The 22,243-nt window shown below is 42.9% G+C and overlaps 1 protein-coding gene across 1 annotated transcript in view; it reads left to right on the top strand.

The window, feature by feature from the left end:
• LOC138516409 (EF-hand calcium-binding domain-containing protein 6-like) overlaps nt 1-22,243 on the top strand; it is a 697,038-nt gene that overhangs the window by 254,580 nt on the left and 420,215 nt on the right. Inside the window, exon 10 of the mRNA XM_069631506.1 lies at nt 2,601-2,797. Coding sequence (XP_069487607.1) covers nt 2,601-2,797 — 197 coding nt within the window. The remainder of the gene's footprint in view (nt 1-2,600; nt 2,798-22,243) is intronic.

Here is a 22,243-nt window from a genome sequence, read left to right as displayed (position 1 = left end):
GCTTTTTCAATTCTGACATGTCTATTGAGTAAGTAGGGTGGTATTTTGAATAAAGAGGAAGTAGCGAGAATTGGATAGGCAGGGCTATTTGCTGTTTTTTCACAAATGATAGATTACTCCTGAACTCCTGTGCATTTGATCCATGGTGTTTGCCTACTCAGGGTGAATTAAATGCATAGATACCTATGGTGAAGTGTGTGTTACAAAAATCTCTATTTCCATAACTGTAGCATTGAAAACTGAAGTGACTAGTGTGTTGATTATTTCTTATCATTAACTTGTTACGAATAAACAATTTGTTCATCTTTAATCTGTTCAATTATTTCTATTTTGTTAATAAATAGACCTTCTGTGCAACCCTTAATGCTTCTTGTACCAAAAGGGGAGGGAAGCTGTAAGGAATCAATGTTATTAAATACGAGGTTCCAGATTCGTAAAAAGAACTTGATTAAATAAAGGAACATTGTGTGTGCCTTGTTTGGGGTGGGTGGAAAGCTCCCCTGGATTAGATGTTACTTAATTAAAACATCCTGCACACTTCTCACTATCCTGCTCACTCCTTCACCATCTCTGACCCTCAACCAACACTCTCCACTGAAAGCCAACATCTGAAGACAACCATGCCTTATTGCCTACAACACTGACATAAAGGTTGATTTCCTGCATTTCTCACTGACTCTCTCCTTGCACTGTCTAATGCACTTGACAATACAAAACCATCTTGCTGTACTGACCTTAAATCCTCTATCTGCTCACACCCGTCAAACTCTCTATTTCCTTTAAGCTATGCTTTAACCAATTACAAACCTCTTTCTCTTCTCCTTTTACTCCATGAATGACATTCCTTCTTATACTCTTGTTTCTGTACTGTAGAAAGATATGGGGAGCCCCTCAACCTGAGACTGAGAATCAACGGTTGGAAGGCTCAGAGGTGAACAGATAGGAAGTGTGTGGGAAACTCTTTAATCCCAAATTTGAGGTTCCACGGGGAGATCCAGAGAATAGATGGGACGAAAGGTGCAGGACCCTCTATTGGCCTGTACTTGTCTGGTACTGTGGAGGGACCCAGGGCATGAGAAGATTCACCCAGTTTTCTTTGTTTTTCATTTCAGACCCTGGTTGTTGTTTTGCCCACCCCATTTTCTATCCAGTGGTGTGTCCAAACTCTTTTGAATTGAGTGGTCCAAGTGTGGCACTGGCCTATACAGGGGTGGCATGAAGTACAAGCACACACACACACACACACACACACATAATGATCATAGTTTAGGATAATTGGGTGACAACTGGGATGGCCAATCAGATTCCAGGGGTAGCACACACCATCCCAAGCCTCTTCCTTGGACACGCCACTGGTTATATCCCACAAAAAGAGATCACTTTCACCTTATTTCCATCTTGGTCAGGTCATTAATCCATGTCCCCTTCATAACATGTACCTGACGTTAATCTGCACTAAGTCCAAAGTCATCTTTGTCCCTGCATTAATGCTAACACATCACATTTCCCATGCCTTTCCCTCCCAACCTCCTCACTCTATCACCCACTGCTCACAATCTTGGGATCCTCTTTGATGGTGACCCAAGATTCCATTATTTCACTTCAGCAACTGCCACAGATGCCAGGAATAACTTTCTCAACCACCTCACCCAGCACTCAGCCAAACCTCTGACCTCTAAACTTGTATTCAACAAACTGGATTACTGTTTGAGCTTACTCCTTCGACTCAACATATACTCTTGTCCCCTAAGCAAAGTTCTTATATTTTCTACACACACCCTCTCCAACCTACCTTGATACTCCCCCACCTTGTCACTCTGACACCAACCTGCGTGCCTCTGCATGCAAAACCACTCTCTTTTTAAATTAATACTCCTGTTCTACATATCTATGCATGGTCCTGCCCCCCCACTACACTACTGACTGAATCTCTCCCTACTCTCCCTCTCAAGCTCTGCAATCCTGCCCTCTCCCTAGCTTTTCTGCCCCATGCCCGCTCCGACTTCTGCACCTACTCTTTACCTGCCCCCCAAACATTAAAGCCAACCCATCAGTCAAATTGTTTAAGAGCATACTTCACCTTCACCTGTTAGCAACTGCGACTCACAAACTGACCACATTCTACCACTCCAGTAAGTGTTACTCCCATATACACAAAATATAAATATGTACACTATTCCAATGTTTTGGCACTAGACAGTTGATGTACATCTCACATGTGCCTCTCCTTAGTCACAGATCTGTTGTCTGATTGAACTACTAATTCAGCAACCAGTTTACTCTCAATCAGACATCCTCCCTCTAAGAATCTGCAATCTGCCCCTCTCCAGATGTTTTGAACTCTGACTCCCATGATCCCTCACCATTGGCTATGCTGGCTAGGACTGATAGGAGTTGTAATCCAAAACATCTCAAGCACCAATGGTTGCTGACCCTATTGTAAAGCCCTCTTACCCAGGGCCTGATTCGTTCATCTGTAGTGTTTCCGATATGCGTAATTTCTGTTAAAATGACATCCCTATTATTTAATAAATAAATCGAACATTTAAATACATTCTGGAACAATACAAAGAATAATGCACATATATTTCTTTCTCTAGGTAGAAAAGGAGGACTTCTTATCAGTGTTGGAGAAGTTCAACTTACATATCAAGAAGGAGCATTTTAACCTTTTCTTGGCAAGATGTGGCCTAGAAAACAGCCTGACCGGTATCAACTACATGGACTTCCTGAAGAACTTCCAGGACCGAAGCGACAGAGGCCTCACACACAAAATATTCTCCAATCCTAAACATAAGTAAGTATCCAAATAATGAACATCTCCCATCACTTACCTCTGATTTCAACAACAAACGAGCATCTGAGTCAATAAGAGTTGAGGATTAGCAGTGTTCTTGGTGAGAACTCCAGCTGGCCAGTTAAGTACTACCCAGGTGCATTATATTGTTTTTTGACAGTGAACTATATATGGCCAGTGGAAAAAACAGATATTCTACAGGTTGAATAAAAATCTCAAATGAAAACTATCAAAATACAAAATCCAGAGATGTGAGTGAAATCTTCTATGTAGCCGTGCAACAGATATCTCACAACACAAAAGCAGTCATTGAATCCATCAGAAACCATTTGGTTCACGCATGTACATGATGCTATATGTAGTAGTGGCAGTGTAGTTATGGTTAAGTTGCTGTTTCCATAGGAAGAACACTTTTTGGGCGGCCTATAACTCCGCTCCCCCTGGACGAACCCTCACCAAACTTTTCAAAAAAAGTATATGGGGCACTCTGAAAAAGTTTGGTGATATTTGGTGCAAGTGGGCAAAAGTTATGGGGGGGTCCCAAAATGTCTTTTTTTCCCATAGACTGAATGTGGGAAAAACTTTGCGCACGGCTACAGGCCAAACCGCTGGACGAATTTTCACCAAATTTTCGGCAGGGGCTTGGTTCTGAAAGCGTGCTTTTGCAAATTTGGTGACAATCCGTGCAGTACTTTTCTTTAAAATGATCAAAAAGTAGGTCTAAAAAGATTTGTGATATCTATGTCCGCTCCGCGGTCACACTTCCTTGTTCGCTCCGAGGACAAGATATCGATTGGCTAGGGGGGTGGCGTCATGACCGCGGACACGCGACATCTTCGTTGATTGGCTACAGAGAGCCGTGATGTGCGTCAGAATGTGCGGATGCCCCCGACATCTTGGATCTGAAGACAGCGCGCTCGCCACTAGAGGCGAAATGCTGTTTCGTAAACTGTTTTGGTCTCCTGCAGTGCGTTGGGCGGTTCACAGTGTAAGAGATGGGTTAAATGCTGTACTTGTTTAGGCGGCAGGTGTTAATGATGTATTCGCCATGCCAAATGCTGTTTCGGAAACTATTTTGATCTCCTACAGTGCTTAGGAAGGTTCAGAGAGTAAGAGATGGGTGAAATACTGTATTTATTTGGGCAGCAGATGTTAATGATGTATTCTCTATGCCCGCCGTGTTCGGGATGTTTGTACGTGCAGAAAATGAGGGGTCTAATAAGGGAAGTATTTCACTCCGTGCTGTGTACAGGCACCTTGAAAGTGTTCTAAGGAGAGGCGTGGTGTTATCGAACATTGAAATTGAGTACATGTTGTTATTACATTATTTTTTCCTATGGGTGTGCTATTGATTACTACGCCGCCTTGGGTGTGAGACGCTGCGTTGCCTTGGGTGTGAGATGCTGCGGTGGTTGTGGCCAGGGACTAGAGTCTTGGATGCATGGCCGTAGGCCGTAGGCCAAAGGCCATACTTCCAAGACTGTAGGCCCTGGCCACAACCACCGCAGAATGTCACAGCAATGCATATACCTGTAGTATTGCTTATCGATTAGATATTTGTGGGGAGTGTGTACAAGACCAAAGTTATAAGCACTGGAGGTATAAGGCACTGCACACGCACACATTGCAATATCTATGGACATACAGCTAGGACTCTAGCCTCTGGCCAGAACAAGTGAAGCATACGACAACTATCTATACAACCGTACTACCGCACATCACTCAGGTGGTTGTGGCCAGTATGTAGACTTTTGGGTGCATGGGTGCATGGCTGTAGAACCACTACATTGTATTACAGCAATGCATACACCCGTACTACTGCTTAGCAATATGATGGTTCTGGGGAGGGTGTACAGTCTTGGTGCATGCCCGAAGGCCATGCACCCAGGAATGACCTTATAAGCAGTGGAATTATAAGGCAATGTACATCCATACATTTAAATATCTATGGGCATATATCGAAATCTCTAGATCCTGCCCACAACCACTGCAGAATATTAGACAGGCATGCTATTAGCTGTGTTATGATTAAGTTGCTGTTTCCATAAGAGCACTTTTTTAGCTGCCTTATAACTGTGGTCCCCTTAGACGAATCCTCACCAAAGTTTGTAAAAAGAATTTATCGGACACTCTCTTTGGAAAGTTTGGTGATGTTTGGTCCATGTGGGGGAAAGTTATAAGGGTGGGGGGGTTCTCAAAACGTCTCTTTTCCACTTAGACTGAATGGGGGAAAAAGGTTGTGCCTGCTAACATGTGGCACTTTCCCTGATTGGTTGTGGAACAGCGTGAAGTACGTCAGCTTTCTTTGGTGCCCCCGCTATCTTTTATTAATGTTTTGGTATACGCCGACATCGCCAGAAACACATAGAAAACAAGCGAGCACTGCACTTGTCACACTTATGTAATACTATTTCAGAAGGTGACCTTTGAGGGGGGGTGGGATGGGATATGGGAGCACAAACTGAAAAAGTGCAGTATTCTTGTTACCAAAGGCATATGTTTAAATGGAAGGTCGTGCTCACTGTACCACTGCGAATTAGTGCGTGTGGGTTAAAATCTTTTTGGAATATTATTGCCGTTAGACTAGCGTCCTAAGTTTTAAAAACTAAGGCCACCATCTGCACTGTTTGCTGGAAACAGCGATTCAAGAGGTGTATGGGAGTAGCGGTTCTCATAATTAGATTTCAATGTGTTGTTGCAAAGTAAGAATTCTTTTGCCTTCTGAGTGAAGGTCATATTAGTTGTTTTTTTGGTTGGACGCTCAATACGCCCGCGCATCCGAGTGAATGTATAAGGGGCAATTGTTTTTCGACCTTGAGCGAAAGGGAAACCTTTTAAGAAATTCAAGGAATGAAAGGGTAGAAACAAATAGCAATTGATAAGGTTATGTTTTTAAAAGTTTGTAAGGGACATGCAATATTAGTCCACGAAGATTCTTCGATGCAAATACATTGGTGTCTGACTTGCAGTAAAAGAATAGAGGCAGTAAATATTATGTAAGTTTACTTTTGCCGACTGTACATTGTCTTCCGGTGTAGTTGCCATTTTTTTTTATCTTACGCCAAATGCAGAATCTCGGCATTTGTAGCCTGTTACTATAGTTACACATGGTCATTAGTAACATTTCACTAAAATGTCATGTTTGACCACTTACATTTGTGTATTACTTTGCCCATTTTTTGTGTCTTTTTTCAAATTTTTTGGTTGGCTATTGACACGTATTTTCTGTTACTTTTCCTGCCCAGGTACATCTTTCTGTACTGTTCGTGCCATGGTTTCCAGACGCCGAATGAGGGTTTCTTCGGACGGCAAATACAGCTGCTCATGAGCGGTTGCCTGTACATAACAATTATGTGGGATGGCACCCTAAGCCCGCTTTGCCCTTACGCTGAACTTGCTGTTCGGAGCAACATCACATCATTTATGGTGCTGTAGGCTCAAGGCCATGGCGCCTTTTTGGAAATCACTGTGGAAACAAAGCGGCTGCTTTTACCAAGAACCCATAATTTTTGTATAGGCAAAAAACCAACATGTTCCTCATCTGTAACATTTGCAATGCCGCACTTAGAACCATTGTTATCATTGCTTTGAGAATGGGGTTACTCCGATGGTCTCTGACAGTTTGTTGTTAAATAAACCTACTTTACGAACTGTACAATGTTCACGTTTTCTTTTAGAATCCAGTCTAGTACTTCCAAATGTAAGTTATTAGGTTGTACGTCGCTGTTTGTTTATTTACAGGTTCTGCGTCACGACACGTAGCTGTGCTTTTTGCAGCCTGCCATGGAAAGGGAAGAGGGACTATGTATGAAATAATCGCCTTCCCTTTCTATGGTGGCCATCTTGAAAAAGGATTTTGTTTTGTAATCCGAACCGCCAAAGCCGCCCTGGATTATAACAAGTAATCCTCCTTTTTAGTAGCACACCTTACTGCTTTGCAGATTTAGACTTTTAGTGGCAAAGATTATTGCGTCTATGCATTTTACTGAAAAATATACAGTACTTCAAGTGTATGCAATTTTTTTTTAATAAATAATTTACACTGTGAAAGGTTGCTATTAACGCAATACTTACTTTGTTTACGGGTGGCTTTATTTTTTGCTACGGCCGGTAATAAGGTAATTTGCGAACGACAATGAGCAAAGAAGCAACGACCGGTAATATGGGTCGGTAGATGTACAGCGACAAATTATGTGCGTTTGTTACTTGCAAGGTAGCTGCACTGTTTCTCATGCTTCTTCATTACAGCACTGCTGCTGTTTCTTGGGGAGAAAGGATGCTTTTAGCTGATGTCATTTTCAGATAATTTGTTACGCTCACCTGGTATCCACAGGGACCCCACCCAGCCGGGTTACTCGCTGGTATGCTTCTCAGCTTTGCCCTGATGTGGTCTGCGGGGAAGGTTCTGCCTAAAAATACAGGAGGACTGTGTTCAAGACTGACCGACTGGGGTAGGTATCCTCATCCACCTCCGTATGATTTCAGTCCCTCTGGTGCCCTCTCCTCACCTTGTGGTAGAATTAGGCGTGCTCTCCGTCCTGCCTTCTTTGCAGGGGTGCGTTGTCTTTCATGGGCGAGTGCGGTCCAGTTACTTCACTGACGCCGGCCCGTTTGATATTGTTCAGGTAGGTCTTATTGTTGTTATTTAGTTTTGTTGCTATCCTGCATGCCTTTCTTTGTTTAAAAATTCTCTTTTTTCTCCATTAGGCATGCACAGCTTCAGCGCGGCGAACTGGCTTGGTTGAGCCCCGCTGGTAAATGTTGGCGCATTAAGAGCGCTATGATGCGGTAAGTAAGCGCAATGCGCAGCGCTGCGAAGTCTGACCTTTGCTAACCCGTGTTTTCCTTCCTTGTAGGTTGCGGTGTTCTCCAGCACGAGTGGAATGTCCCGAGTGGTGCCAGCCGAGAGGCGACCAGCCAGGTAAGCCTTTTGAGCAGTTTGCAATTTGTAAATGTCTCTACTGCTTTCTTTAATGTTGCCTCTATCTTCCTCTTTCAGGTCGTTCTGTCCGGGAGGCGTGCAGATTCGAGGAAGCTGTTCTCAGTAGCTTCAAGTGTTTAAAGATGAAGACTGCAGGTGAGATGCTGCTGCTAATGATGTTGCTTTTGTCTCTTTGCAGGTTCTGCTTCTCCGAGGTTCGACGGAATAGCTGGACACGGTGAGCGTCACGTTGCAAGCTGCTAAGTAACGCTAAGCGTGTTGTCTTGCTCGGGTGTGGTTTAAATATCCCCAATAAAAGAGTCCAGGAAAAGTAATCCCTAGGCTACCACACCCAAAACACTAAACCGCATAGCTTGGTTCTCCATGTTGGCTGACAATAATAAAGTAGTTCCCAAGCACATTGTTTATTCATGGTGTATGAGCCTGGCCCCATGAGGGCTTTTGAAGAGGATGCCAGGCTCTAGAGGCCCGAGTCCTGACTCCACCTGGCCAATGGGTTTGCCAGAGGGGGTTTTGGGCGAGGGTCGTGACATAAGTACAACTTTTGCTAAAGACATATCATGTGTAGTGCATTGGTAATCGCTGCATACCAATACGTGATGGTGTTCTGTAAGGGAAATGCTGAAGGTGGACGTTCCTATAACAATATAAAATCTATTTCCATACTGTCCACGAGGCATAGATCTTACTGTTAAGTGTGTACTGATTCTGGGACATGTCACTGTGCTGTACGCCAGCATATTGTCATGTGGCATTCTTCGCAAGGTGTACACTGTTTAGCAAAAGACCCTTGCTAAAGGGACATTATGGTTACGTTGCCCTACTGAAAATCTGTGACATTCAGTACAAATATTTTTTATTATCAAGACGTTATACTTAAAATGACGTACTAAAAACCCGTACAATTCACTCAAAAAAAACTTTGTTAAGGGGACATTATGGTTAAGTTGCACTACTAAAAACCTGTGCAATTCACTAAAACTACTTTACAAATGTGCCATTATGGTTCAAAGTAAAACCAAAAAAACCCTACAATTCGCCAGTTAGGACATCAAAGATGACATCACAAATGTCATTGATGACATCACTGATGACATCACATGTATGAAACCACCTTTTTTACTTTACTGAGATATCTAGGCCACGTGGTTTTCTTCAGTAACAGTCAGGAACTAAAAATTGAAAAGCTGCTATATTCATAGACTTATCCTTGAAGTATGTTCTTACAGTAATTCTCTTAGGGTCCAGAACCATCATATGAAACATATACATAGGGGAAGACACAGGCTTGAAAGACAGCAATCCTTTCTGTGCATGAAGATAATCAGTAGGGTTATCAGCACTTTCTGTTTTTTTATTACTGTAGTTTCCCTGTATATGCTCATATTGGTATATATTGCACTCACACTACTTTCCTGAGGGTCCAGCAGTCACATCATGTCATACATATACATAAGGAAAGTAGCAGCTTTGAAACAGAGCCATCATTTCTGTGCATAAAGATAATCAGTTAGGTTATGAACACTTTCTGCTACTACTGCTGCTTTTTTGCTTACTTCACTTTCCCTTTATATACTCATATTTGTATGTGTTGTTGTCTCATTGTGTTTTGTCTGTAATAATGCAATTATGTAGTAAGTGGGTTTTATTAGCTACTTATTACATGTTTCACAGTACGCAAAACTCTAATAAGAAAGCAGTTATCATTTCACTAATCACCATGGCAAGATTATGAATATTGCACCTCCATCATGTATGCTGCACACAATGCCTATGTTTCTGCATGAGTAGCTTAGTATACTGGATAGAACTTCATAATAGAATGCTATTTATATTAATGCATTGTTTAATGCACTAAGTAGCTCATGATATTTATTCCAATGATCCTTGACACTTTTTTGTCAACATTATAATAAGAATCCCTAGTACAGACTATTCCGGAAAAGTAAATGCACATGTGATGTCATCAGTGATGTCATCAATGACATTTGTGATGTCATCTTTGATGTCCTGGGTGTTAGTCTTAGCAGTGCACGGTGGTGGCGCGAGTTATGGTTGCTTAGCATACTCTGAACCATAACGTCCCTTTAACAAAGTTTTTTTACTGAATATACATATATATGTATTTACTGAATATACATATATATGAATATATGTATACGCTTTGGTGTAAGGTGCTTTATAAATCAATAAATAGAAATACAAATACAAATATATGGCAGTGAACAAAAACAAAGGGGCTACACATGTCATATCACCAGTGATATCATCAATGACATTTGTGATGCCATCTTTTATGTTCTGGGTGTTAGTGCTAGCAGTGCACAGTGGTGCAGGCAGGTATGGGTGCTTAGCCTACCATAACTGGCGAATTCAAGGGGTTTTTGGGTTTTACCTTGAACCATAATGGCATGTTTGTAAAGTGGTTTTAGTGAATTGCACAGGTTTTTCGTAGTGCAACTTAACCATAACGTCCCCTTAAGAAAGTTTTTTTAGTGAATATATATATATTACATGGATGCGGTAGCGTCCATGTAGTTATGGTTAAGTTGGTGTTTCCATAGGAAGATCACTTTTTGGGTGGCTTATAACTTCGCTCCCTCTGGACGAATCCTCACCAGACTTTGCAATGGCCCACTCTACATTTTTTTGCAAAGTTTGGAGAGGTTTGGTTCAGGGGGGTCAAAGTTATAGGGGGGTCCCAAAACTTTTGTTTTTTCCCATAGACATAATGGGAAAAAACTTTGTGCACGCCTACAGCCCAAACCGCTGGACGGATTTACACATAATTTGCGGCAGGAGCGGGGGCTTGGTCCCGAAAGCGTGCTTTTGCAAATTTGGTGTAAATTCGTCCAGTAGTTTTTTTAAAAATGACCAAAATGTAAGGCAAAAAAATTAGTGATATCCCCGTTCGCTCCGCGGACGGACTTCCCGGTTCGCTCCGCGGACAGTGCCGTGATTGGCCGAGCGGCTTGCGTGATGTCCGCGGACATGCAGCAACATGTTCGCTGATTGGACGGCATGGTGCGTGAAGCGCATCAGATTTTCTGTGGCGCCCGCCATCTTGCATTCGCGGACAGCGCAGTGAAACTTGAATTAAAAATTGTATTTAACGGAATGTGTTGGTGTGTAAGAGTGTTTGGGGAGGGTGGGGGAGTCTGAGATAGGTTCAATGTTCTGTTTTTTTTATGTGCTAGACACTTTTGTTGTGTTCGATTTGTCTGCGGACAACACGGCTGTTCTCAAATGTTCTATATAAACTAAATGATGTGGTGTTCTGAGGACGGAGTATGTGTCTGTTTTGTTCGCAAGCAAGCTAAAATTGAGCTAAGAACTCTCGCAGTGTCCTTAAATGTTCATACATAAACAAAATGGGGGTGCCCTGAGGACGCTGTCCGTATTGTACTCTGGCAAGTTGAATGTGTTCTAAGAACACTGGCGGTGTCCTGAAATGCTCTGATTACTTACCGGTAATCTTCATTACTCCTATTCCTACTCTTCCTTGTCACAGTACTGACGACCCTCCTCACCCTCCCTGCGGGGAAGGTCCCATGCTCCGGCTTGGTAATATGAAACTGAGTGATGTGGATGTGGGGGCAGAGTTATAGGAATTTAAAGAAATAGAAGAAGGTCCTGTGTCGGAGGCAGGGGCCTCATGAAGTATGTACTGGGACGAGGAAGAGTGGACGTGGAGGTAATGTTTGCAATTAAACAAAATGGGGGTGGTCTGAGAACGCAATTTCCTATGGCCCTTACCCGACTTTTTGTCCACTAAACAAATGATAAATCAGGCTGCTGTGCGCCGACATTATGTGATAATCCTATCACTTGCCCCATCGACCTAGCTGACCTCCTTTTGCGACACTAAATCATATCTCCCGCCCCTAAGCCTGACATTATCAAAGCATTCATATTCCCCCTCTCTCTCCGTGACGTTACAGGGTGCGTAGCCAAATGCGCCCAGTCGTCTCCAGTCCTACACGACTTTACACAGAACCCAGAAAACAACACACATCATCTCACAACACACCATGCCACAATTCGGAATATGAAACTGTGATTTAAAAGCAAACAACAAGATTGTACATTTCGTAAACTACTTTTATTTGACATCAAATGTTTAGAGAATATTCAGCGATTTGCATTTGTCTTTGCTATCGATCCGCAAAAGTTCATCTTGAGTCAAGCGCTGTTCCTTTGCGGTACACAGGGTGTTGGTTTATGATAAAAGAAGCACTATGGTCGCACTGATAATCGGAAGGCTGTTCCAACAACGAGGCATTAGACCACCATAATGGTTGGTATGTTGATTCTAGCCGCTAGTACCGAGTAAGGCCCAGTCGTCTCCAGTCCTACGCGACTTTATACAGAACCCGGAAAACAACACAGATCATCTCACAACACAGCGCGCCACAATTCGGAATATGAAACTGTGATCTAAAAGCAAACAGCAAGATTGTAGATTTCGTAAAGTACTTTTATTTGACATCAAATGTTTAGAGAATATTCAGCGATTTGCATTTGTCTTTGCTGTCGATCCACAAAAGTTCATCTTGAGTCACGCGCTGTTCCTTTGCGGTACACAGGGTGTTGGTTTATGATAAAAGAAGCACTATGGTCGCACTGATAATCGGAAGGCTGTTCCAACAACGAGGTCCTAGACCATCATAATGGTTGGTATGTTGCTTCTAGCCGCTAGTACCGCGTAAGGGCATATTGGTACTTGGCGATTGTCCCATAAGATGGTGAGGGTCATGAAGTTGTTTAGAAGTAGCTGCACCTGGCAGTTGAAGAATCAGTCGGCCGGGGTCTGAAAATCGTGGCATTGACAGTAGGGAAGGATGTACCTGTTTTAAAAACATAAATTAGTCTCACAAGGCGATCTTCATTAAAAAAATTCATTTTATTTATTAGGGCGTTTTAAAAACATAAATTAGTCTCACAAGCCGATCTTCATTAAAAATATTCATTTTATTTATTAGGGCATGAAACTATTTGCTAGCAAGGATAGTGCAACGGAGTATGTTAACTTATTCCCACTAACCCACCCTCTCTCCTCTGACTTTTTCAGAGCCGTCTGAGCGCCAGGGGACCACTTCGGCGGTGATATTGCGCGGTACAAAACAATATGCCACATTGAACGAACAAGTACAACTTAACCGGTTTTAACGCCACGCTATTGTTATTACATTCCAGTATAAAATAATCTAAAGGGTTACTTACATTATATTGGCATTTTCCATTGTCTGAGCGTAATGCAGTCCCTAAATACGACTCCGTCTGTGCCAACGATCTTTCTCATAGTAATATAATATAAAAAAGCGGTTTAGTTTCAGAAATGTCATCCTTATCGTCTCTTACGTATTTGCACCCTCCTTCAAAAGAAGTCTTTTGGCACGATCCCTGTCTGTCAAGGTCAAAAAACAATATAACCTTATAGTGCGAGTCGTGGGCCACTCCGGCCCGCGAGCAAAAAATGGAAGCAGCTGACCTTCACTATGAACGAGCATAAATTCTTACTTTGCAACATTCTGTGTAAAGCCATCCCTGAGAAATTGCTTTTTACACTCCGTCTTTGTATATTGTCTGTGTGCTAATGAAAAAAGTTTGTTAAAGGGAGTTTATGGTTAACTTGCGCTACTAAAAACCTATGAAATTCAGTAAAAAACCTTTGTTAACGGGACGTTATGGTTAAGTTGCGCTACTAAAAACCTATGAAATTCAGTAAAATAACGTTGTTAACGGGACGTTATTGTTAAGTTGCGCAACTAAAAACCTATGAAATTCAGTGAAAAAACTTTGTTAAAGGGACGTTATGGTTAAGTTGTGATACTAAAAACCTATGAAATTCAGTAAAAAAAAGTTTGTTAACAGGACATTATGGTTATGTTGTGCAACTAAAAACCTATGAAATTCAGTGAAAAAACTTTGTTAAAGGGACGTTATGGTTCCAAGTAAAACCAAAAAAACCCTGAAATTCGCCAGTTATGGTAAGCTAAGCACCACCGTGCACTGCTAAGCCTAACACCCAGGACATCAAAGATGACATCACAAATGTCATTGATGACATCGCTGATGACATCACATGTGCATTTACCTTTCATGAAAAGTCTGTACAAAGGATTCTTAGTGTAATGTTAATTAAAAAAAGTGTCAAGGATTATTGGAATAAATATCAAGTGCTAATCAGTGCATTAAGCTATGCATTGATATAAATAGCATTCTATTATTAACTTCAATCCAGTATACTAAGGTGCTAATGTATAAACATAGGCATTGTGTGCAGCATACATAATGGAGGTGCAATAATCATTTCACTATTCAACATGGCAAGCTTATGAAAACTGTTTTCATAGTACAGTTTTGCGTACAGTGAAACTTGTGATAAGTAGGTAATAAAACCCACTTACTACATAATTGCATTATTATAGACAAATCACAAAGAGACAATACCAGATACAAATATGAATATATACAAGGGAATTGAAGTAAGAAAAAGAAACAGCAATAGTAGCAGAAAGTGTTCATAACCTAACTGATTACCTTTATGCAGAGAAATGATTGCTCTGTTTCAAAGCTGTTACTTACCCTATCTATATATATCACATGATGTGTCTGGATCCTAAGGAAAATAGTGTGAGTACAACATATAAAAATATGAGCATATACAGGGAAAGTACAGTAATAAAAAAACATCAAAACTATCAGAAAGTGCTGATAATTTTAATGCACAAAAAGGATTGCCTTCTTTCAAGGTTGTGTCTTCCCCTATGTATATGTTTCATATGATATGAGTGGACCATAAGGGAATTATAGTAAGAACATACTTGAAGTATAAGTCTACAAATATAGTACATTTACAATTTTTAGTTCCTGACTGTTACTGAAGAAAATCATGTGGCCTAGATATGTCAGGAAAGGAAAAAAGGGAGCGTCAGACATGTGATGTCATCAGTGATGTCATCAATGACATTTGTGATGTCATCTTTGATGTCCTTGGTGTTAGGCTTAACAGTGCACGTTGGTGGCGCGAGTTATAGTAGCTTAGCTTACCATAACTGGCGAATTTCAGGTGTTTTTCAGTCCCTTTAACGAAGTTTTTTCACTGAATATATGTATATATCTTTCAATTACAAGCAAAAGAATTCCAAAGAAGACAACAATCATCTCTAATTTCATTGGACACTTGAAAAACATAAAAGTATATAATATCCCCTCAGAAATGGTAAGCAGTCAACATTTCTAAAAACAGGCGTTAGCAAATGACATATGCACGATCACTACTGTGGTTTGGCTTGGCTTGTAACTCATTCTGAGAGCTGCCTCCACTCTGTCCAGTGTTGCTTTGCTTCACAAAATCATTTTGCATGTGCATGCTACAAATGGTTAGACGATAACCACAATATAACATAATATAGCATAACATCACTGTAATTTCCTCTCAAGGATTAAACCTAGGCAGAAGTACAACTAGAGAAATGTCATGTGAACATGACTAAGTATGGTTGGGGAGAAAGGAAAGGAAGGAAGCAGAAAAGATTAAGATGAGGGATGAGTGCACATTCTGGCGCAAAGAGAGACAGAGGACATTGACCAAATGGGATAACACTATGAGAATAAGAATTCATGAATACAAATAGTGACTTTGTAACTGCGCAAACATACGTTTGTGCCAATCTGATCCATCCAAACTGTACGGCGTTATTCGGCACAAGTACACGACAAATGGCTATGAGTGCTGATGCAGCCCATGCTGCCCACAGTGTTCTGAAAGCTTCTCGCTACCGCCGCTGCACTTGACCGTCTGCTTCTGTGCACCTCACTTTGTTTAATCTGGATCCCATTATGGAAGATTGCCTCAAACTCACTGGCTCCATTACTGTTTATATCAGGCTGCTTTATTCAAGGCAACTTTGCCTGGAACTTGACATAAAAACCTTCAATTTCGTGTCCATCAACTTGCCCCCCACCCCCTTCTTTCCCTTTGAAGCCCACTATTGTCTTGTGCTTCTTTCCTGGATGCCTTCCCTGCTTGGTTCCCCTGAGCCTTGCATCTCTTTGTTCTTTGCCTTTCCTTCAGTGCTCTCCTATGTCCCTTTTCTTTTTTCGATCATACCTGGCCACCGTAGGACCAAGTACTGCTGTGCTTTTCTCTTTGTTCTACTAAACCCATCTATTTTTCTTTCAAATTCCAAAGTGGTAAACCATTCTTTCGTGCTCTCTATTCTAAATGCCAGCACACAGCGATCCCCTCCCCAGATTGTCTCTCACTGCCCCCACCAATCTTGTTTACCACCTGTCCACATCAATTAAGTTAATCAGGTAGATTTTGTTTCTAAAAAAGGCAAATGTACTCTGTTCTGCTTAAAGTCCACTGGATCTTTAAATATTATTGCCTTGTTGCCTAATACCCCTATTTCAGCAGCCCTGCAAAAGCCAGACACTTCTCTTTTTATTTCCTTCCTAGCGTTATCAATACCTGACAGCTTCCGTGCGCCTCCCCAAACCCTCCCTGGAAGTACCTTTGTCAAGACAATTCTAGTTCCCATCCACAACGTTCTTATAATTCCCAAATGTTTCTTCATCATTTTAATTATTTCCAGCCCAGTCCATTCTACCAAGTCATTTTCTCCCAAATGATACATGCATTACATCTAATGTTATATATGCTTTTAAAGGCCCTTGTGGACTGTTGTACATAGGACAAACAACCAGGAAATGGCAGAGAGAGTGGTGGGATGTTAGAATGCATATCAGAAATCCACTGTTGCTAGTCATTTTATGGACAAAGGTCACATTTGACAGATATGTTTTATAATCCTAGAAATTGTTAAGTGCTCCACGAGGGGTGGTGACATGGTGAGATGATTGCTCCAATGTGAAGCATTCTGGATTGAAATGTTAGACACAATTTCACAGAGAGGTTTGATCGAGGAATTTTCCCTTTACTTTTTTATTTGAATGGTTGGTTTTCTGCTATGTTTGACTATTTTTGAATAACTGTAATTATTGGACATTAGAAAGCTACGTGATAACATCTTTATTTAAGGTTTGGACTATTTCTTGGTTGTTGATTTTTATGGTACTCAAGCATGATTATCCAACTTCCTACCTAAGAGTCCTGCTTCTTGATCCCAACAGTGGCTTCTCATGAGCCATTCACATTTTATCATTATCTGCCAAGAATAATAGCCATGACTATAAATGTACGAAAGAACTAAACATGTATCTTTGGTACTTGTTATTTAGGTATGTCCATTTCCTGTATAAACTCTGGCCACATCATATTTACATATATGTGTTATATAGTGAAGACTATGCCCCCGTCATCGGCAATGTCTTGGATATATGTACCACTTTGATATACCAGTCTTTTGTGTGTTATTTCAACATTCAAATTATTTTTGCATATTTGAAGAACCTAGGATTTTAAGCTATTTGCTGTTAAGGTTTGTCCTTTATCACCTGTGAATTCTGTTCTAATAATATGTAGATTGTGCATGTGGTGTATAGTGATGTTGAAGATTTCGCCAAGTAAATATGTATTTTCTTGTCACCAGTTTTGTGACTGTAGATTTACCATTCGACTCACTTTTATGAGTCTTTATTAAATTATACTTTTTTTCGTGTTTCCTTGACAGTCATGTATCTGGTTTACGTGTGGGTATAATGTTAGCTACGATATTGCATTTTGGTTTTAATCTCGGGTAACATTTGACTACTTTTAACTCTAACTTGGTATTATATGGACCTTCGTGTCCGATTACTTGTTGAAGCCCTCCCTTTCTTCATGGCAGCCTAGGGCATACTTTGCGATTTAGTGTTTACTAGCCACAATCCTCTTCTGATCTTCATTCTTTTCTTTACTTATTGGGTCGCTCATCAGCACGACAAATATTCATGGCATGACATCATCAGGGATATACACATTAAATTGTGATCGCAAGTTTCTTACTTTTAAGCTCACTTACGGGCGATATGAGATAACGATAGTCACTCAGTCAGAGCTCTGTTACTCTGGTTCTATTGCTTTATTTGAGCGTGTATAGGAGTTTCTCTTTGAGATTTGTAAATCATCTCACAATCCTTATTTTGACCTGCAGATTATCGCTAGGGGCATTTCCTTCCATCTGACATTACTCTAAATGTTGATTACTCACCTTTTCTAGAATTTGATGCAGGTTCGAGACCACTTCTAATTCATGGCTTTATGCATTTTCACACAGTTTCTTCACAACTTTTTTTTCAATTCACGTTCTCTCACGGGTTGGCTTGTTCGTTTTACTTTGTTTTAGATTTCTTTGTTATTCCGAACCATTGTCAAAGCTTGGACTCTTTACCAAGTGGTACCTGGGTAATTTGGGTGAATTATGTATGTCCTATTTTTCCTCTTTGAATTGTCTTTCAACATCTGATAACTCCACATAAGGATTGCTGTGTTAGACATAATATGTTAAAATGAGACTATGTAGACTTGTAAGTGATTTCAATCCGGCACACACCCAAGTCAATGCCTAGCGTGTAATGCACAACTGAAATCCTTATTTATTTTTGTCTAAAAGTTCTTTATTCTGAACGATATACCACTCATATCACGCCCCTCTCCTGGAACCCCCCGGACACACTGAACCAGGAATCAGGCTGGTTTGCAAGGTTAAAAATATTGATTAATGTATTTACAATTTAATCACACTATGTTTAATGGGTACACAATAATCACCAATGGGGTGATGTAACACTGAGTAATCTCTTTAATACACAAGGAGTAATAGTGAACAAAACAATTCAGCACAGAAATAATACTTTTGTGTGTGTGTTCAGATCAGATAGCACTGTGGTTAAAGGTTCCCCCTGCACATCCCCTCAATCCCCCAATAGGCAATGTAAAGAGATAGGAGAAGAGAACAGGTTTCAGGAATGGCAGAATTCAAACAAAATATCAATCTCACTTTCCCCCAGCAAACACGAGAAAAACAGAATTGATTGTCAAGCTGTCAGAATGGCTTTTAAAGTTATCTTAGAATGGACTGAGCAAAAACACTAAATATGGTCAAAATTTCTGAAATTGCTATAAATTCTCATGAGAGCCGCTTTGGATAGTTGCACACAAACACAAGCAATGATTTAATACCAAGAAACAATTTGAAATCTTAAAATTCAAGTCGGAAGCAATCAAAAGCTGTTTTACACGTGTCCGAATTTCCCCAAAACGAAATTTGCTGCTAATTTTTCACTGCCCGATAACGGGAGAACCGTAGGGATTTGGGATACGGTTTTAGATGCGATTTAAAGCTGTGGATGTTAACTGAGGAAGTTATGGGCGTTTTAGTGGAGGTAATTTTTTCATGCAAGAATGGAAAACAGGAATGCGCTTTTAAAAGGACAAATGGATTTCATACACTAGAGGATGACTATGAACAAAACGAATTCCCCACAGGAACACAGCCACTTGATCAGAATGACTGCCTGCCAAGGACTCGCCTTCTTCAGATGAGAAAAGATCAGCGCGAAGATAGTTTTAGCAATACTAGTACAGGAGGAAGATAGGAGGGACAGGATAGAGGGTTCAGACAATTCAAAAGTACTCCTAACAATGCGCTTTCTGAACACAAGATAGGATGGGCTTAAGATGGGGATTAACTAAGCAAGGTACATATGCTAGTGACACAGTTCTTTCTATAGATACTCAGTAGATATGTTTTTTAAACGGAACCGTCAGGATTCTGGTCTGTCAAGATTCTGGTCAGGGAATGGGATCTGGTTCTAGGACAGAGAGCTTGGCACATGATATTGGATCTGGAATCAGCAAGGCACTCTGGTCACGGCACGGCACAAAACTGGACTTGATCTGCAATGTACTCTGGTCACAGCACGGCACAGGACTGGACTGGATCTGCCCTTCTTGGTTCTGATGATAATTATTTCAGCAGGGGGGTGCGTGGCTAACTGCCATGTAGAGCGAACATGTCTCCTGTGAGCTCTGCGCCGATGTGCCATCATAAGCTGTTTTCATGTATTTTTGCTAACGTTTAAACGTTGCAACTTGCACCATTCACCGCCGGATCCCATCCGCAATCGTTTGATCCATCTCTCAGAAGGCTGGGAACAACTAACGCCGTCATACGCCGAGTGAGCAGTGCCAGAGCAGAGAACGAAAATGGCGGCTCCCGCGTCCTGAGTCTCGAGGGACCGGAGCGCGCAAGCACCACAGAGGACGTTGCCCACCGGAGCGCATAGGGGAGCCGGAGCAGTCAGCCTGCGCCAAGGTCGAGGGAGAGGAGCGGAGCAGCTGTGCTCGCAGACGGAGCGGGCCGGCCCTTGGGCCTCCATCCAACAGCGTCCTGGCCGTGGAGCCCTGACAAGACCAGCGGCCGGCCGGTGCCGCGAAGGTAAGCTGGGAGGGGGGTTAACCAGCCCTGACTCGTGCTTCGGGAGTGGAGGACCCGTGGTCGCATGGTGCTCTGTCCCCCTGCTGCAGGGCTGGCCTCCCCGAGTTGCTGGGACCTCGGCCCCCTCCCCACTGCCAACGCGAATCTACATTAGGGAGTGTCACAGGAGAGGATCCCAGTAGTCCCCCGCCTTGCGCCCTGCAGTCGACACCGAGGGCGGTCCATGCCCGGCGCACTGTGCGCCCACAAGAACTTGTCATCCCACAGGCGGCCGTAGCTGACCCGCCGCCCAACATTGACTACACAAGCGCCTACACCCACAGGATGGGGCGTGGGCACAGCGCAACTCCCTGACCCCGCCACCTGGCACCTCGGATGTACGGGGCTCCACCTTGGCGCCCAGAAATCACTGCCTAAAGGCCCCTCTGCTCACTCACCATGGAAAGGGGGTGCCAAACAATTGCAATACGGTGAGGGATCAGAGCATGACCTCCTCTGCGCAGCCTGCGTATTACCCCTTCCTTGACATCTGAAACGGGCGCTGTCTCCCACCTCACTGGGCCTAAGCTTCTCCCCCCTCTACAGCGACCCCTGGGTCCCCTTGGGACACACGAGCAGCCTCACACCTTCACCTCGGCCCCGGGCGGTACTGCCTTGTGGGCCCTGCAGCAACAGTGAGAAGCACCCCTCCGTGACTGTGACTAGCGGCCTACCACCTGCGCCCCCGGCGCCCTCGCCGTGAGTGGACTGTGTGCCCACAAGATGGCTGGTAAAAACGGCAGGCCCAAGCAGCGACAGACCACCATGGACACTTACGCAGCCAGCGAATCTCCGAACCTTGAGAGCTCGAATAGTGCGACCACAGACGTTCAATCAGACCCTACGGCAACGGCGACATCCGAACCCAGTAACACCCAGTTCCTCGAAGCCATCAGACTACTCCAAACAACGATGGAACATAAAATCGATGCCGTTGCCATAGACCTGGGCCTCCTGTGCCAGTATGTCCGCTCCTGAGCCGGCAGGACTGAGGTGCTCGAAACACAAGTCAAAGAAAATACCGAATCCAAAACGCACCTCCTCCGAGACGTCCACGAGCTCGAACAAAGGGTCAAGAATTTAGAAGATAGGGCAGAGGAGGCGGAGGGAAGAGCCCGTCATAATAATATTTGTCTCCTCAGGCTGCCGGAGGGTTCTGAGGGCTCCGCCCCCACTAACTATGTAGAGAACCTCCTGCTGCAGGAGGTGGGAGCTGGTAAACTCTCCCAAGGCTTCACCATTGAAAGGGCCCACAGATCCCTCGCTAAGAAACCTCCACCGGGCACCCCACCCAGGCCGGTGATGGCAAAAGTTCTTAACTACAAGGACCGAGAGATAAACCCGGCCTTTTCCCGCGCAGGTGGTCAAATCAAACGGGACTCTGCCACAATCACTATCTACCCTGACTATACCTTCCAGGTTCAAATGAACAGAGCCCAGTTTATACACACGAAGGCCAGATTGAAGGCAGCTGGGTTGCGTTATATGCTTTTGTATCCTTCAAGACTTAAACTGCTGCACAACAATAGGGCACACCTGTTCGACACTCCGGCACAGGCCAGAGACTGGATGGACGACTGCAAATACCTGATGTCGAGGAAAGAAAGCGGAAACCGAGATAACGTTCCTCCCGCCATCTCGATAGGAATCATGCAGCCTCTACCCACCGCCGGTGGGCGAATTGAGCTTCCACACAGCTGATCAGATCCTTACACAGAGACACTGGAGTCAAGGTTCACTCCACCCCCTGGAAAATTTCTTCCCCTTTTTTTTGGGTGTACATACCCACCCGTAGGGCACCTGGAGAACTATGCACAGTCCTACAGAGCAGAAACGGGATTGTCATAACGAGGGTGACCTTGCTGGGCTAGTTCTATGTTTGGGTTGTTTGCAGTTAAAGGGGGGGGTGGGAAACAGGGAGTTATTATTACAGTTGGGAACTACAAACGGAAATTACCGAGACCACGGAAGCCCTTGATATGCATTGCTGCACTAACTAGATCCCGAGTCCTGCTGGCCCCACGTGTCCGTCCACGTAACACCTATGGCTGACACAGTAAAGATCGTTACTTGGAA

The sequence above is a fragment of the Ambystoma mexicanum genome, chromosome 6q, assembly GCF_040938575.1.
Source record: "Ambystoma mexicanum isolate Mex_15411 chromosome 6q, UKY_AmexF1_1, whole genome shotgun sequence".
In the NCBI taxonomy this organism is placed as follows: Eukaryota; Metazoa; Chordata; class Amphibia; order Caudata; family Ambystomatidae; genus Ambystoma; species Ambystoma mexicanum.
Note: the sequence above shows the minus strand (reverse complement) of the source record. Positions and strands in the feature narration are given on the sequence as shown.